General features: G+C 40.5%; 2 protein-coding genes across 4 annotated transcripts; both read left to right on the top strand.

The window, feature by feature from the left end:
- The first annotated feature begins 358 nt into the window (after positions 1 to 358).
- On the top strand, positions 359 to 8,837 carry LOC122740390 (procathepsin L-like). Of its 3 annotated transcripts, XM_043982529.1 has the most exons (9): positions 431 to 513; positions 3,065 to 3,118; positions 4,972 to 5,106; positions 5,428 to 5,550; positions 5,647 to 5,802; positions 6,003 to 6,227; positions 7,422 to 7,587; positions 7,694 to 7,805; positions 8,442 to 8,837. In XM_043982529.1, exons 3-9 carry the CDS (start codon positions 4,981 to 4,983, stop codon positions 8,539 to 8,541), a joined length of 1,008 nt encoding a protein of 335 aa, XP_043838464.1. In that variant the 5' UTR covers positions 431 to 513; positions 3,065 to 3,118; positions 4,972 to 4,980; the 3' UTR covers positions 8,542 to 8,837. The 3 variants fall into 3 exon arrangements, with proteins under 3 accessions (XP_043838455.1, XP_043838464.1, XP_043838471.1); XM_043982520.1 differs by lacking the exon at positions 3,065 to 3,118 and having other exon boundaries at positions 359 to 513; XM_043982536.1 differs by lacking the exons at positions 431 to 513; positions 3,065 to 3,118 and adding an exon at positions 1,156 to 1,174.
- On the top strand, positions 3,129 to 4,962 carry LOC122740413 (ubiquitin-conjugating enzyme E2 N-like). The gene has a single exon (XM_043982580.1). The coding sequence runs from the start codon at positions 3,218 to 3,220 to the stop codon at positions 3,815 to 3,817; it is 600 nt and encodes a 199-aa protein (XP_043838515.1). The 5' UTR covers positions 3,129 to 3,217; the 3' UTR covers positions 3,818 to 4,962.
- Positions 8,838 to 17,123: the final 8,286 nt, after the last annotated feature.

The following is a 17,123-nucleotide window of genomic DNA, read 5'->3' as shown; positions in this document are numbered from 1 at the left end:
TATACAAGTGGTTTATAGGGGTCACCTCTGCCAAACCACTTGGTCGTTCGCGGTGACTAGGGTATTCCTTCCTCCCTCCCACCCACTTCCCAGTTCTATCCCACAGCCAAGCAGAGGCCCCTTGGGAGAAGCTCAGACCCTTTTCACCTTTCCATAGGCAAAATAAAATAAATCAGGCTCCCAGTTCGCCAAACCCCTCCCTCCCCCTCCCCCCTGGCCCATCGCGTCTCCACCCCTAAGGCAATATAGCAAAACCCAACACGTTGAGACCCAGACGCATCACGCGCCACGGAGTCACTGACCCACCATTGGCCCCACCCCTTGATCCCGGCAGAGCCAATGGCAACGATGGATAGCGGGACCAGGCGGGCTTAGCCCAGGACATTGACATAAAAGAGGAGCTACTAGACCAAGGGAAAAGCATTCCGCCACCCGGACCCTGGTGCTACTGCTGCTGAGACGTTCAGGTTTGGGCTGGGCAGCCGGAGCTCCCAGGTCTAGGGAAAGGGCTCGGTAAGGGAAAACACCTTTGGCCCCGGGGCACCCCCGGGATGCGAGGGAAGAAAAGAGGAAGATCGAGCCTGGGCTTGGGAAAAGGGATGATTGGGGAACAGTTTGTTGTTGCAGTTGCTGCAGTCATATACTCTTGGGGGAGGGGGGGGACAGAGCTTGGCCCTCTCTGGTCGTGTGTGTGTGTGTGTGTACGCTTCCAGCAGTCTATCCACCAGTGGGGGAGGGGGGGAGGGGGACAGCTGAGTATAGGACGATGTAACCTTTCCCCGAGCCTCTGTGAAACCAGGACAAAAAAAATAGCCTCTTCTTCCCAGGAAGCTCTCATTGGAGAAGATCTGTAACGCCCTCTGCAACCCTTACAGAGTGTTGGAGGAACGTTTGCCTTCCTTTTTATTACCATTTATCAATTGTCACGCAAGCGCAGGGAGCTGAGTCTGCAGCTTATGGAGTATGGGGTGTGTTTTTGACCTGCACTTAATGGGGGAGGAGACTGTAAGTAGGAGGGGACAGGGAGGGCGGCATTGAGAAGGGTCATCTGTTTGGATGGATTTGGGGATGAGGAGTGGCCAGCCCGGAATGTACCATGATTACCTTCCCGGATTTGATGAAAGCTCCTCTCCCTTTCCAGGATTCCTTCATCCGCGGATGACCTCCGTGCAAAGTCAGCAGACATCCCTGGGTTGGGGGTTGGGGGTGGGTGTGCTGGGGAAGTGTAAATGAACTTGCTCCTATCCGCGTGTATGGTTCTGCTGGAGAGGAGGAGGAGGAGGGAAAGGGCTCCTCCCTGGGCCCCCTTGAAAGGCCCCTTAGGATGCCCTGCAAACTCCCCACAGGCAGTGCCCTGGAGCTGGGGGATGGGGATAGGGCTGAGAGGGCTGGCTCATGGCCTCCAGCCAGGTCCCTTCTGCCTGGCTGGTGTTTGTTGGGGGTCCTGGCTCACCTGGCTCATCGGCACCTCCACCTGACCTCCTTTCCCGGCCTGAAGAGGTGGGCCTTGTTAGGAAAGAAAGGCAGGCAAGAAGTTGATTTTGGATGCAGGAGGTTTAGATGTCCAGAGGTTATGTGATCACATTCCATATCCTTATATGTAACAGATGGATTTTGGCATCCAGGGCCTCTATCTAAGGCTTATAGGATCTCAAGGTCTGAAGGTGGCTGTCTCACTCTGCTATAGAAAAGGCAGAAAAGATTTTCCTTCTCTTCCACAGCTGACTGTAAGGACTTAACTTTATACTCAATAGGATCATAAATTTAGAGCTGGAAGGGACCTTAGGGAAACTGAGACCCTGAGATGAAATGGCATGTACATATATGTATGCCCATATGGTAATAACTGCAGAGGTCAGGCTTGAACCCCCGGCAGATTCAAGCCAAATCTAACTCTATTCTAGCCTAGTATGTTGCTTGGTCATGCTTCTGAGAAATGGAGTGGTTTTGAGTTCTGGATAAGGTAAGTTTGGTGATTAAGGTTTAGGGAGAGGCTTAGAAATGTTGTACTGGCTTTAAGAAAAACATTTATTTAGAATCTACTATGTGCCAGGCATTCTGCAAAGCACTGGGGATATCAAAGACAGTCTCTGCCCTGAATAAAACAGAAGCCTACAGACTTTTGAAAAGACACACCCCCATTAGGAAAAATCTAGTGAGCACTTGATCAGTATATGTACATTTATTTCTATACATTATACATGTACTCCTGTGCTAATATAAACACAATTAGGAGTTTTTAAAAGTATCAGATCAAAATGAAATAATACAGTCCTAGGGGCAGTAGAATCACTCAAGTGTACTGGAGAAGATCTGAGAAAAATGGTCACTTTAGACTGCACTTTAGAATGATTTTGGCTGCTGTGTGAGGATATGATGGAATGGAGGAAGACTTGGGCCAGGGAGGTGAGTTAGAAGGCTATTGCAAGAATGCATTGCAGAGGTGATTAGGGCCTGAACTAGACTGTTGTTCAGGCAGTTGAAGAAAATGCTTTGGCAACTGCTTGGATATGTGGGATGAGGGGGAGTTGAAGGTGATTCTGAGTTTGAAAACTAAGGAAGGACAGTGGTATCCTTGACAATGATAGGTGTCAGAGTTTGGAAAAGGAATGGGTTGGGGAAGAAAGATAATGTAATAGTATCTATGTATTCCTTACACTATTGCCTCATCATGGGGGACTCACAGGAAGAGAGAGGGAGCCTTTTCCCAGTCACTGCTCCAGCTACAACTCCTTCCCTTCCCCCTTTTTCCCCATGGCTGCTGCTTGGCAGTAGTTTCATCATAACTGCCTTTAGTTGGGGGAGGTTGGGAACATGAGAGAAGGCTGAGTAGGTGATTATTAGTGTAATTGTCTTAGAGACAAGTCCTTCAGATGGACAGTCAGAGACTGGGATGTGGTCTAACCTCAAACTATGAGTGGTTAACAAATAACAAAAAGAACAATAATAAATAGCTTAGTGCTTTAGGGTTTGGAAAGTGCTTCACAAATATTATATCATTTTACCCTCACAACAACCCTGTGAGGGTAGGTACTACTAATAATAATTTATCCCCATTTTGCAGATAAACTGAGGGTAAGAGTGGTTATGTGACTTGCTCCCAGCCCCATAGCTACTGGTAAGTGTTGGCGGCAAGATTTGAGCTCATGTCTTCCCAACTCCAGGTCCACCACTCTAGCTGCTGAGCCACCTAGCTGCCTCTAACCACTGTGGTAACATGTTGGCTTCCATTTGGGGAACCACTGCCATTAAATTTAGGAGCACATTTCAGTTTTTAAAAATAGCTGCTGGGTGGCATCGCCCGGAAGGGGTGGTGTCCGGAGATGAGACCCCGAGGCTGAATTCCGGATCAGACAAGATAGCCGCGCTGCCCCGCAGGATTATTAAGGAAACCCAGCGTTTGCTGGCAGAACCAGTTCCTGGGATAAAAGCAGAACCAGACGAAAGCAACGCACGTTATTTTCATGTGGTCATTGCAGGCCCACAGGATTCCCCCTTTGAGGGAGGGACTTTTAAACTTGAACTATTTCTTCCAGAAGAATACCCAATGGCAGCTCCTAAAGTACGTTTCATGACCAAAATTTATCACCCTAATGTAGACAAGTTGGGAAGAATATGTTTAGATATTTTGAAAGATAAATGGTCTCCAGCATTGCAGATTTGTACAGTGCTGCTCTCAATCCAAGCTTTGTTAAGTGCTCAGAATCCAGATGATCCATTAGCAAATGATGTAGCTGAGCAGTGGAAGACCAATGAAGCCCAAGCCATAGAAACAGCCAGAGCATCGACTAGGCTATATGCCATGAATAATATTTAAATTCAATCTCAACATCAAGTGTGCATCACTTCTCCTGTTCTGCCAAGACCTCTTCCTTTTTTGTTTGCATTTAATGGACACAGTCTTAGAAACATTACAGATTAAAAACCCAGACCATCTTTAGTCCTTTGGTGATTAAATGCACATTAGCAAATCTCTGTCTTGTCCTGATTCACTGTTGTAACGCATGAGCAGAGGCTAGAAGTATCATCTGGATTGTTGTGAAATTGTTTAAAAGCAGTGGTCCAGCTCTGCTTTTATTCATTTCTCCCATCATGGTTTAAGTATCAGCACTGTGAATGAAAGTAGTTGTCGGTTAGCTGCAGGGGTATGTCTTTTTTTCCTTCAAGTTTTGTGGGCTCCTTTTCCCTTTTTATGGTGACGATAATTGCATTGGTTAAAGCAGCTAACCAGTTGTACTTTAGAATATGCCCTCTAGCCAAGTCTAACTCCTTAGACACTGTAGATGGACAAGCTTGGTTGTTTGAACAAAAATAGGAACATTAAACATCACAGCCCTCACTAATATCGTGATTCTGCTGTCAAGTGTAGAAACCTCCCTTCAAGAAAAGCTTGTGACCATTTTGTATGGCTTGTCTGGAAACTTCTGTAAATCTTTATGTTTTAGTAAAATATTTTTTGTTATTCTAAAAAAAAAAAAATAGCTGCTACAGGGGCAGCTAGGTGGTGCAGTGGATAGAGTACCGGTCCTGGAGTCAGGAGGACCTAAGTTCAAATCTGCCCTGACACTTAACACTTACTAGCTGTGTGACCCTGGGCAAGTCACTTAACCCCAATTGCCTAACCAAAAAAAAAAAAAGAATAGCTGCTACTTTTGAACTGGGGTGTCTTGGAAACTCAGTTTTTAATTATCTTTTCTTTTGATGTTGGCATGTAATTGAGCATTGTCTTGTTATTAGTTTTGTATATACATCTAACCTTCCTGAAAAACTTTAGATCAGCATTACCTCTCTTGTATTTTCCCTCACCCTACCCCAGCCCACACACAGTGATTAGCGCTTAACTAGATATTGTATGACTATTTTGTGAAGTGAATTGTGTTTTTTTCCAAAGAAATAAGAGTTTTCATTTTAGGTCTGACTTGATTTTTAATCCTGTGCCTTTCATATCTTTCTTCCTTTTTCCCCTTTAAGGTTTGAAACATGAATTTCTACCTGTGTTTAGCTTCCCTGTGCTTGGGGATAGTAGCTGCTGCTCCACAACTTGACCAGACTTTAGATGCTAAATGGCACCAATGGAAGGCCCAGCACAGAAAAACCTATGCAGCGGTAACCTTTAAACTACCTTGTTTTCAACTATGTCAAATACAATTATGTCCAAGGTGGACTAAGGAAATGGCCTTTTCCCCAGAAGCCAATTGTCTAAACAAGAGCTTCATTTGCTCAAGATGGCTGCTTTTCCCACAGGATGTCTATAGCATGAGAGCTTGGAAGCCCTTGTGGGAGGGCAGTATTTGGATGTGGTCACCGCCCTAACTGTGGGCTAACCCAGTTATGGACAGTGGATTTGGGCTGAGGATAGTTTAACTTGTATGTATAGGGATATAAGCAGAAGCTTACTGAACCTCACATTTGTGTACTTGCTTCCAGGATGAAGATGGTTGGAGGAGAGCAACATGGGAGAAGAACTTGAGAAAGATTGAAATGCACAATCTGGAGTATAGTGCTGGCAAACATAGTTTCCAGATGGAAATAAACAAGTTTGGTGATATGGTGGGTGTGCTGGGACAATCTGATGTAAATACTGAGGAGTCAATTATCTTTTGCTCCCAATATACTTTATATAAATCACCTTTCTTTCCATTTTAGACCAATGAAGAATTCAGGCAAATAATGAATGGCTTTAGACAAAATGGATTTCAAAGGAAGACCAAAGGAACTCTGTTTCATGAGCCTCTCCTTTCACAAACCCCTAAATCTGTAGACTGGAGAGAAAAAGGCTATGTAACTCCTGTTAAGAATCAGGTATTCAAGTTGCTTCAGTTTGATCCATCGATACTCAGATAAAACTCAATGAAGCTTATGATTAAAAGTCTTTTTTTAATATGAAACTTCAGATCAGAAATGTCACTGACTTCCCTTCCATCTTTAAATTGTTTACATCTGTGTTTAAAAGATTGCTGAAATTCTCTTGTACACTAACCACCCCTTTTTGATTTTTTCAGGGTGAGTGTGGTTCCTGTTGGGCCTTTAGTGCAACTGGTTCCCTGGAAGGTCAGTGGTTCCATAAAACAGGACAACTTGTTTCACTTAGTGAGCAGAATTTGGTTGACTGCTCTACAGAGGAAGGCAATGAAGGTTGTAATGGTGGCTTGATGGATCAAGCCTTTGAATATGTGAAGGAAAATGGAGGCATTGATACAGAGGAATCATATCCCTATGAGGCAACGGTAAGCATAACTATTGGATTATCCATCATTTTGGTTGAGCTGTCTTTGAAAGGAGAGTCTCATTTAAGGAGATGGGAGTTGAATGGAGACTTGCAGAGAGGGCAGACTTAAATACCACCTCCCTCCCTAAACAATCTACAACTGCATCCAAAATACATTAATAATTAAATTTATTTGTCTTCACTATGTATACAGTCACCAGAGGAGATCATTTTTTAATAAGAGCATAAGTAGGTATACATACAACAAGTTAGGAACTATGTATCCTTTGTTGTCTCAGACACTTTACAGATCATTTGCTCAGAAATCTTTCTTTTATAATAACTTGTTCAAGATCACAAACATAACAACAAATGCCAAAGTGTGGATTTGAACCCAGGTTCCCTGCACCTTCATCCATCCTTGCCTTTGTAACCCAACCTTATACCTCCTAACATCTAGTTCTCACAAATGCTTCCTTAGGAATGTTGCCTAAGACCTGCTGACATTTATATCATCCTTAAGGTTTATAAATCATGTCATTCCCTTAATTTCATTTGATCCTCAAACAATCCTGTCACAGGGAGGTATTGTCCTTCTGTTTCTGATAACCTCTCAACCTCAGGCATATGATCATTGAGCTTGGAAGCGGAGAGCTAGATTCAAACCTAGGTCTCACTGGACTCTGCTACAACCAGTAGGCCCTTAATAGTTGCTAATTGGGGCAGCTAGGTGGCGCAGTGGATAGAGTGCCGGTCCTGGAGTCAGGAGGATCTGAAATCAAATCTGGCCGCAGACACTTAACACTTACTAGCTGTGTGACCCTGAGCAAGTCACTTAACCCCAATTACCTCACCCCCCCCAAAAAAAATAGTTGCTAATCAATAGGTTGTTTTACAGCAGTGGTATCAAACCCAAGTAGAAATGGGGGGCCACTGAAGCATGCATTAGAAACTGTGTGGGATGTACATTGACTTAGGAGTAATGTGTAGGAATATCACCAGCCCTCTGGTTTATACCATGTGTCATTCTTTCAATGTGACTTTCCAATAGTCCTTTACCCACCCAAATCCAGCTATCTTCTTGAGCTATTTATCTAATACCTTAATTGGGAAAACATTGCCCATTAATTTCTTACCATCAATTTTAAATTCATCAGGGCCAAACCACTGATAATTTGTTAAACCAGACCTTTTATCTGTTTCATTTGAAAAGGATAGCACTTGTCGGTACAGGACAAAATTCTCCGGTGCTAATGTCACAGGATTTGTGGACCTCCCAAAGGGGCAGGAGAAGTCACTCAGAAAGGCTGTGGCAACTGTGGGTCCCATCTCTGTTGCAGTTGATGCAGGACATGAATCATTCCAGTTCTATCGATCTGGTGAGCATTTGTTCTTCATTATTTTTGTAGCAATGCACTTAAAACCATGTTATTGCCATTTGCTAGTTAGTATATCTCAAGTTAATATTTCACTTAAATATCCTAGGTATTTATTATGAACCAGAATGCAGTAGTGAACAACTAGATCATGGTGTGCTGGTTGTGGGCTATGGTGTCGAGGGAAAAAATGGAAAGAAATACTGGATTGTCAAGAACAGGTAAACCAGCTTTTTGCCTGCAATGTCATGGACCTGCCAACTTTGGGTTATTTCATTTTGAAGAAAGGGGCACTGATGACTAGATAGTACAAAAGGTTTCCTGTTGGCTAGTCTGTGGGACTGTTCTAATACTGTTATTGTCAGACTGGCTCACAAGGTGCTCTGAGTAAAGCACTTGGAAAACCTTCAAAGTGCTTCTTGATGAGTATTTGACTTGAATAGGGCAGCTAGGTGGTCCAGTGGACAAAGCACACCAGCCCTGAAGTCAGTAAGACCTGAGTTCAAATCTGACCTCAGACACTTACTAGCTAGCTGTGTGTGACCCTGGCCAAGTCCCTTAAGTCACTTTACCTTAGTTTTCTTATCTGGAAAATGAGCTGAAGAAGGTAATGGCAAACCACTTTAGTTATCTTTACCAAGAAAAGCTAAAAATGGGGTCATGAAGAGTCAGATGCAACTAATCAACCAAACAGCAATGAAGTTGTCCCCAGCAATTATTTTCATTGCTTTCTGAAAGGTCCAAATCATTTTCTGAATTTAGTCACATCAGGTGTCAAGAAAGTGTTGTGTCCATGCAGTAAAAGTGTACTTTTGGATGGTGCTCTGAAGCTTATTACTACTTAACTTTCTTTTCAGCTGGGGTGAGGAGTGGGGTGACCGAGGGTACGTTTTAATGACCAGGGACCAGAATAACCACTGTGGAATAGCAACAGCAGCCAGCTACCCTCAAGTGTGACTTAACTGAAGGAGGACTGCTTCACAGAAAGAAGTGACCTAACCTGTGTATCATTTGGATAAAACACCTGAATCACCCAGGGGAACCTAGCAGGAATTTGGGTTTCTTGTGACATTTTTACAATTGTGAAATGTGTATACTACTTTGTTATAAATAGCTTCTAATATTGCTTAATTCCAGACATAAATGTTCATTTTTAAATTGTATGTATAAAGCCTTACCTTTTTAAATAAACCTCAATTTGTTATATATATATTATATATATAACCTTGATATAAAGCAAATCAGTCAATCTGGGTGTGGTTCTGGAATTACTGACTCTCAATCTCTTTCTGATCTAAATGTAGACATAGATGTATGGGCCTAAAGTGACATGGAGGTGACATGCAGGAGTCATCTTTAAGTTCAAGAATTTTTCAAGATGACCTAGCTATAATATTCTAATGAAAGCTCCTATTAAACATGTTTTTTTTTTGTTGGGGGAGGTCACCTTTTCTATCACTGAATTGAGGTCTTTGAGTAAAATGATAATTTTTATTTTAGAGTTGACCTGAATCTCAGATGGCCACATAGTTAACATTGAAAAGGTTGGGAATGCTCTTTATAGAATCCATTCAGTTGATCAGTAACATTAAGTATCTACTATGTGCCAGGCTAAGTGCCTGGGGCCCTGCCTTCAAGGAGCTTCCAATCTAAGGAAGACATGACCAACCTAAGCTGAAAATGGTTAGGAAGGGGGGCAGCTAGGTGGAGCAGTGGATAGAGCACTGGCCATGGATTCAGGAGGACCTGAGTTCAAATCTGGATTCAGACACTTAAAACTTACTAGCTGTGTGACCCTAGGCAAGTCACTTAACCCCAATTGCCTCACAAAAAAAAAAAAAAAAAAAGAGGAAGGATGCCAGGGAAAAGACTTGACTTAGGAGCATGGTAGAAAAGTCAGAAGGCCCAAAGTAGTGTGCCTAGGTGAGAAATGAGGAAATAAGGTGACCTCATTTGATCCTCACCATTCTGTGAGGGGCAGCTAGGTGGAACAGTTGAGAAGAGTGCTGAGCTTCTGGTCAAGAAGACCTGAATTCTAATCTGGTTTCACACTAGCTGTGTGAGCCTAGGCAAATCACTTCATCCTCATTGCCTGTTTCCTCATCTGTAAAATGAGCTGGAGGAGGAAATGGCAAACCACTCTTGTGTCTCTGCCAAGAAAACTCCATACAGAGAGTGTCTCAGAGGATAGGACAGGACTGAAACAATTCAACAACATCCTGTGAGGTCTGTGCTCTCTCCATTTTATAGAGGGAAACTGACGTTAAGATAGTCTTCTCAAATTCAGGCCTAACAGCCAGTCACCCTATCAAATGAAGTAATAGCCTGATGAATAGTATTCTGTCTTAATATGTGGGAGAAGAAAATGGTAAACAATTTGGTAAACAACTTACATATCTACCAAGGAAACCTCACGGACAACAACCCTTCCTCAATCCATGTCGTATAGGTGGGACATTAGATAAGTGACATTGTCTCTGGGCCCTCCTGTTTGCATTCCTCTCCAAAATGAGGGGATATGACTAGATGACCTCTCAAATTTCCTTTTGACTCTAAATCCATGATCTTGTGATCCTGTTTGATCTGGTCACCTGTAACAGCAAAATTCAAATAGCTCCTTCAAAATGAGAATTCCAGGTTATATTTGAACAAGGCATGAATGCATGCAAGAATTTTCAAAATAAAATGTTGCAGTTTTAGAGGCAACTAGGTGCCTAGGCAGTGGATAGACACTAGCCATGTGACCTTGGGCAAGTCACTAAACCTCTGCCTCAATTTCTTCACCTGTTAAATGGGGACAATAATAGCATCTACTTCCCAGGGTTGGTGTGAGGATCAAATGAGACATTTGTAAGGTGCTTAGCAAACCCATCTAAATGCTAGAGATTATTATTATTACTGCTTCACAAAATCTACTGCATGGCATTTTATTCAAAAAAATATAAAAAGAGCCAGAGACATGTGGGGCAAAAAAATCAATATGTATGATACTATGATAGGATGGGGTGCTTCTATGATACTGCAAGAGATGGAAAGTTTCCCAAAAGGGAGGTAGATTTGAATTATAATTTCTGAAAAGACTTGAGGCTGAGAGGGAATATGACTGAGTTAGCATAGCCTTGATCACTGAAGACCTCAAAAAAGGTTTAGAACAAAGAGTTCATACAATTGATAATAAGCTTATTATCTCCATTAGAGAGAAAATGATAATACACTTAGGCTCAAGGAAATTTAAGATAATAAATACAGGATGGGTCATAAAGGTAACAAGGGTACTATTATGTGGGACACCCCAAACTTTTTAAGATTGATATCATAGATAGTAACCAACTTCTTAGAAGAAACTCCTTAGCACCAAGTCCATAGGTTTCTCTGGAGACATTTATGCTGGGTATTCCTTTAAAATGCACACACATACACACACACACAAACACAGTATGCCAAGTTGCTTACTTTGAAATGGAAAATGTTATATTTTGAATAATCTTGTAAGGTTTGTTAATGGTAATACGAAGTTTCTAGACTTAAAAAAAATTTGATTTGGTGCCCAAGTCTATTCAGTGGCACTTAAACTTTTTACTTCCAGGAGTCTCATGATAATTGATTTCCTAGAACATCTTTGATTTCAATATATTTTGTTTTGACAAGATAGATACCTTGACCCCAGTAACACCCTAACAGCTTCAGTCACTCTCTCCCATGGTTAAAAACCACCTCACAGAGAGTATGACTCATAAGACATGTCAGTTTCCACTATTGTGGTTTTGCTGGTTTGTTTGTTTTTTTAAGAGAGAGAAGTTATCCTCCATTTCACAGGTATGAAAAAAGTCTTAGTGCTGTTTTAAGCCATTAAACTGTTAAGTTGCCTGAAAACATTTAGGATGTGCTGTTTTTGACCCAAGGTTTATTACCTTTTAATTTTAGCTTTCTTTACTTTGTTATAATTATTGTACATAATTGCTCTTTTGTCTCTGTTTTCTTCTGTCTGCATCAAGTCTTTGCATAATTAGCTGAATCCTTTATACCTTCATTCCTTATGGGACAAGAATTCATTACATTTATATGCCATAATTGGATTGCTATTCTCTAATCATTGGACACATAAAAAGCCATGCCTAGAAGGAACTAGGCCACTGGGCCTAGCAAATAATGAGCTCTTGCTTAAAAAATGCTGTTTGGCTGACTGATTGACTGGGTGGTAGCACTCCCTGGGATATTTCAGCCTCTTCTCTCCCTTCCCTCACCTTCCTTAGCTGCCTTTTTTCTGCTTTCTTCTGTAACCAAAACAACTCATCCCTTGCCTGTGGAATGTGCTGTTATCTTTGTGACTTCTCACACAAAAATACCCTTCCCTGGCCACCCATTCCCTATTTGTATAGTCTCCCCATTAGAATACAAGGTCCCTGAGGGCAGGGATGCTACTTCTGTATTTGTCATTAGAGGAGTTGCTTACTTGATTTGTTATAACTAAAAACTGGAAAAATAAAATATATATGAAAATATTTATTTAGGGCTTGATATGTGCTTAAGCCCTGGGGATAAAGAAAAAAATCAAAAACAGTCCATACCCTCAAGGACCTGACATTTTCATAGCTTGGTGGTACAATGCATAGCTTGCTCAGCCTGGAGTCAGGAAGACTTATCTTCCTGGGTTCCAATCTGACCTCATACACTTATTAGCTGTGTGACCCTGGGTGGTCACTTAACTCTGTTTGGCAAACCACTTCAGTATCTTTGCCAAGAAAGCCCCAAATGGGGTCACAAAGAGTCAGACAGGTCTGAAAAATGACTGAACAACAAAGGGACTCTAATAGTTAGAGATTGGGAAGGAGTATTTCAGACATAGGAAACAAGCAGTACCAAGGCACTGGGATGGTGAGGGAGTGTTGTGTTTGAGGAACAAGAAGGTTGGTATAACTGGACCACAGAGTGTGTGGAGAGGAGCAGAATATAAGAAAATTGAAAAGGTAGGAAAGTGCCAGGTTAGGAAGAGCTTCATTTCTTTTTAAACAAATTTATTATTTATTTATTTTTAGCATTATTTTTTTAAAGTTTTGAGTTCCAAATTGTCTCCCTCCCTCTTGCCCCTTTCCCACCTACTGAGAAAGCAAGAAATGTAATATCAATTCTACATATGCTATAATGCAAAAAATATTTCCATATTAGCCATGTTGCAAAAAAGCAAGAAAAATTTAAAAAGTGAAAAATTTATGCTTCAATCTGCTATCAGACTTCATCTGTTTTCTCTCTGCAGGTGTGTAGCAGGAAGGACTTTAAATACCAAATAAGAGACTTCATGTTTTATCTTATAATTAATTAAGGAGCCAGTGGAGTTTATTGAGTGAGGTATTTTTTTGCACTATGGGTATTTGCTTGTTGTCATTAACTTCTTTGGGATGTAAACACAATAGTAGAATGTCTATCAAAAGGATTTGAATAAGGGGGCAGCTAGGTGGCACACTGGATAAAGCACCAGCCCTGGATTCAGGAGGACCTGAGTTCAAATCCAGCCTCACACACTTGACACTTACTAGCTATGTGATCCTGGGCAAATCACCTAATCCTCATTGCCTGGCCAAAAAACAAAAACAACAAAAGAATATGAATAATTTAGTAACTTCTTCCATAATTCCAAATTGCTTTGACCAATTTTCAGTAGAGAAGCAAAGTTCCTATCCTCCTATATCCTTTCCAATAAGGGATATTCTAAGCTTACCATCTTTGCTAATTTCATAGGTGTGAGTAAGTGCATGAGTTGTTTTCATTGACATTTTTCTGATTATGAGGCATTTTGAACAATTTTTCAGAAAGTCAGTCATTTAAATATACTTTTAAAAATTGTTTATGCATACAATTTGACCACTTATATATTAGAGAATGTTTTTTAGCCTTATAGTTTTATGGCAAATCTTGAGATTTTTGGCTGTCAGACTATTAACATTCAAGGTCATAATTTTGAATTTGTTATTCTCACCATAAAACACTGTTATATTACTTTTAAAAAATTTAGGACCAGATATGTGTCAAGTAATGCTTGCTTCAAATAATCAGATTCCAGCTTCTTCTTCCCCTTCCAGTCCATAATCAAATTCTTGGAACTTGCCTTTAAACAAAATTGTTGTCTTTTTACATTGTTCTATTATTCCGTTTTGAATCTCTGCATTCTTGTTTTCTATTTCTTTTTTAGAGTGTCCATATCTTTTATTAAAATATTCTATCTATTCTAATCTTTATATTCTCATTTGTCTTTTAAAAATTCTTCAATAAGTGCTCTATTTTCTCTCCTTATATTTTCCTTTATTTCTTTTAATTAACCTATCAATCAGGGGCAGCAGGGTGGCGCAGTGGATAGAGCACCGGCCCTGGAGTCAGGAGTACCTGAGTTCAAATCCGGCCTCAGACACATAACACTTACTTGCTGTGTGAACCTGGGCAAGTCACTTAACCCCAATTGCCTCACTAAAAAAAAAAAAAATTAATTAACCTATCAATCACACTCAGGATTATGTTCATCACACATGACACTCCACCTCTGTCTTCATTCCTTTTTGCACTGGCTGACTGACATGCCTGGAATTCACTTGCTCCTGTGCTGAGTCCCTTTCTGCTGCTAAGATTTAGCTCAAGCACTATCTTCTTAATGATCCTTTCCTGATTCCTTCAAATGCTAGTTGCCCTCCATTCCAAATTATCATATTTAACTACTGCATATCTGGGTGTATACCATATTACACATTACATCCACCATACATACATATACATATATATAATATATATTACATACACATATAGGCACACATATTGCATATTTAACTATGTGTGTATTATATTGCATGCATAAATTGCATACACATACACATGTATAATATATGTTACATAAACACGATATATCTGTGTATACATATTTTATCACTTTATACTTATGATGCATGTTTTTATGGGTACCTATCGTGTTCCATTTGAATGTTATCTCTGTAAACAGAGATTAGTTGATTCTTTGTACTTGTAAGCCAGTGACTAGCACTGTGCCTGGCTCATAGTGAACACTTAATAAATACTTGTTGGTTGGGTAGTTGATTCTCATTTCTTGGGATCTAATTGGGTTTTTTTGTTTGTTGGTTGGGGTTTTTTTTTGCGGGGCAATGAGGGTTAAGTGACTTGCCCAGGGTCACACAGCTAGTAAGTGTCAAGTGTCTGAGGCTGGATTTGAACTCAGGGCCTTCTGAATCCAGGGCCAGCGCTTTATCCACTGTGCCACCTAGCTGCCCCGGGATCTAATTGTTGATGTAGAATTATTCTATCCTAGAGATTTTGCCTTAAAACCTAACTCCATCTCTGCAGTATTGCTGCAGTGTAGTAGGAGCTCTTTTACAGTTACTCTTTGCTTGGACCTGAGGTCAGGAAGACCTGACTTCAAATCTGGCCTCAGACACTAGCTTTGGGGCAAGTCATTTAATCTCTGTCTACTTTAGTTTCCTCATCTATAAAACTGGGATAATAGCACCTGCATCCCCATGTTGTTGTGAGGGTTAAATGGGATAATATTTGTAAAGTTCTTTGCTAACTTCAAAATGCCATAGAAATATTTTTATTATTATTCTGCTGGGGTTTTTTGCTACAAACAACTTATGAAGATTTTCCCCCTACTCCTTTCTTTTACTTTCTTGAACATATTTCTTGCTATTTTGAGGTGATGGAGATATGGGCTTGGCTGTCTTGTCAGAAATCCCTAGGTCTTCTTTGTGACAGAGTTCCTACATAAGTGGATTCTGTTTTGCCCAGAGAGGCATTGCTTAGAGCTGTGCACACAGAATGTCATTCACCACATTAGCTTTCCAAGTTAGTTTCTAGGAAACTACTAAGGGTAAAGATGCTGAATTGAACAAGGATTTTATGAGCTTCTATATTCATATATGTGTCTATATATATATATATATATGTGTGTGTGTGCATATGATTACTATTATACATATGTATATATATGCATATGTTAAGTTTTCCTCCCTCTCATTGTATGATCCACTCATCCTTTTCCCCCTCATTTCTCTGATGACAAGTAAATGCTAATGTAATTTCATGAAAATCTGGTTATGAAACACAATAGCCTTGGTTTCACATATAATAAGGATCTGTAGGTTTAAGACACTTAAATCATCAGTCACAATTTTAGTTTTGTGAGATGGGCAGCTAGGTGGCATAGTACGTAGAGCACTGGGCCCAGAGTCAGGTCAGGGATACCTGAGTTCAAATCCAACCTCAGACACTTACTATCTGTGTGACCCTGGGCAAGTCACTTAACCTTGTTTGCCTCAGTTTCCTCACCTATAAAATTAGCTGGAGAAGGAAATGGCAAACCATTCCAGTATATTTGCCAAGAAAACCTCATATGGGATCACAAAGAGTTGGACATGACTGAACAACAACAACAAATTTAAGACATCCTTCACCCTCTTAGTTTTGTGGGTAGGCAGCATGGTACAATGTAAGAAAAGAATGGATTTGGTTTCAGCTCAAATCTTGGCTTAGCCACCTTTCCCCTTGTATGGCCTTAGGGAAATTATTTAGCTTTTCTAGGTCTCAGTTTCCTCTTCTGTAAATGAGAGGGTTGGATGAAATGGTCACTAAGGGTTCTTCCATCACTAAGGTAAGGCTATGATCTCATGGATGTTATTTCCTTTCAATGATCCTTTCAATTAGACATAGAAATGACTCAGCAAGTAATTAGGAGGGAGTCATCTGACTTCATAGAGATGTTTAGAATATATTAGCCTGTTTGGTGTTAGTGATCAAGGGAAAAGCCTCTTCCAGCGATTGGAAAAGCAACTACTCATATTCACACTTTGAGTACCATCGTATCTTCTGTTTTATACCAACATTTTAAACATTGAGACAAAACCAAAATTTTAAAAAACCACACCTTTTTGTTGTGTGTGAAGAATCCAGTGCTCTTCCTCTATCTTTTCCAGTGTGAAACCAAAGAAGAGGCTTTTTTAATAGTTGTAAGCAAATATTGTTGAAGTTGTTTGTTCTTCATTCTCAAAGAGGACCAGACAGATACCATGACTTGCAAAGCATTAGATTTAAGTGAGGAAGGGCTGTGCAAAGTCACCAACCTCATTGTCTGCTCCAGAGCCAGCTGAGTCTAGTGGCAAGATAGAAATATCTAATTCTCTCTCTCTCTCCATCTATCAATCATCTATCTAATCTATCTTTCTATCATCTATATATATTATCTAGCTATCTGTCTACTATCTATCCATCTCATGATATCTGGAGATGGCAATTGGGTCACACAGCTAGTAAGTACCTGAGATCAGATTTGAACTCAGGTTCTCTCAACTTCAGGGCTAGTACTTTTTCCACTGTGACCCCTAGAAGCCCCCTATAAGCAACTAAATGTGTTTTTGAATGAGTTTGTGCTTATGGTTATAGTACCATAAGTATTAAGGTAAAAACTATATTTCACAGAACTTCTGCTCTTGGTATATTTCCATTTTGTCTACATACTTGAATCAACTTTGAGTAAGACATTTCTCTTT

This window comes from Dromiciops gliroides, chromosome 1 (genome assembly GCF_019393635.1).
Source record: "Dromiciops gliroides isolate mDroGli1 chromosome 1, mDroGli1.pri, whole genome shotgun sequence".
Classification (NCBI taxonomy): Eukaryota; Metazoa; Chordata; class Mammalia; order Microbiotheria; family Microbiotheriidae; genus Dromiciops; species Dromiciops gliroides.
The sequence above is the reverse complement of the archived record's forward strand: the minus strand, read 5'-3'. Positions and strand labels throughout refer to the sequence as shown.

Excerpts from the sequence above, each read along its gene's own strand:
- LOC122740413 (XM_043982580.1), top strand. The coding sequence starts at position 3,218 with ATGTTGGCTTCCATTTGGGGAACCACTGCCATTAAATTTAGGAGCACA.
- LOC122740390 (XM_043982520.1), top strand. The coding sequence starts at position 4,981 with ATGAATTTCTACCTGTGTTTAGCTTCCCTGTGCTTGGGGATAGTAGCT. Across the intron at positions 5,107-5,427 it reads ACAGAAAAACCTATGCAGCG|GATGAAGATGGTTGGAGGAG; the intron begins GTAACCTTTAAA and ends ACTTGCTTCCAG. Across the intron at positions 5,803-6,002 it reads TAACTCCTGTTAAGAATCAG|GGTGAGTGTGGTTCCTGTTG; the intron begins GTATTCAAGTTG and ends TGATTTTTTCAG.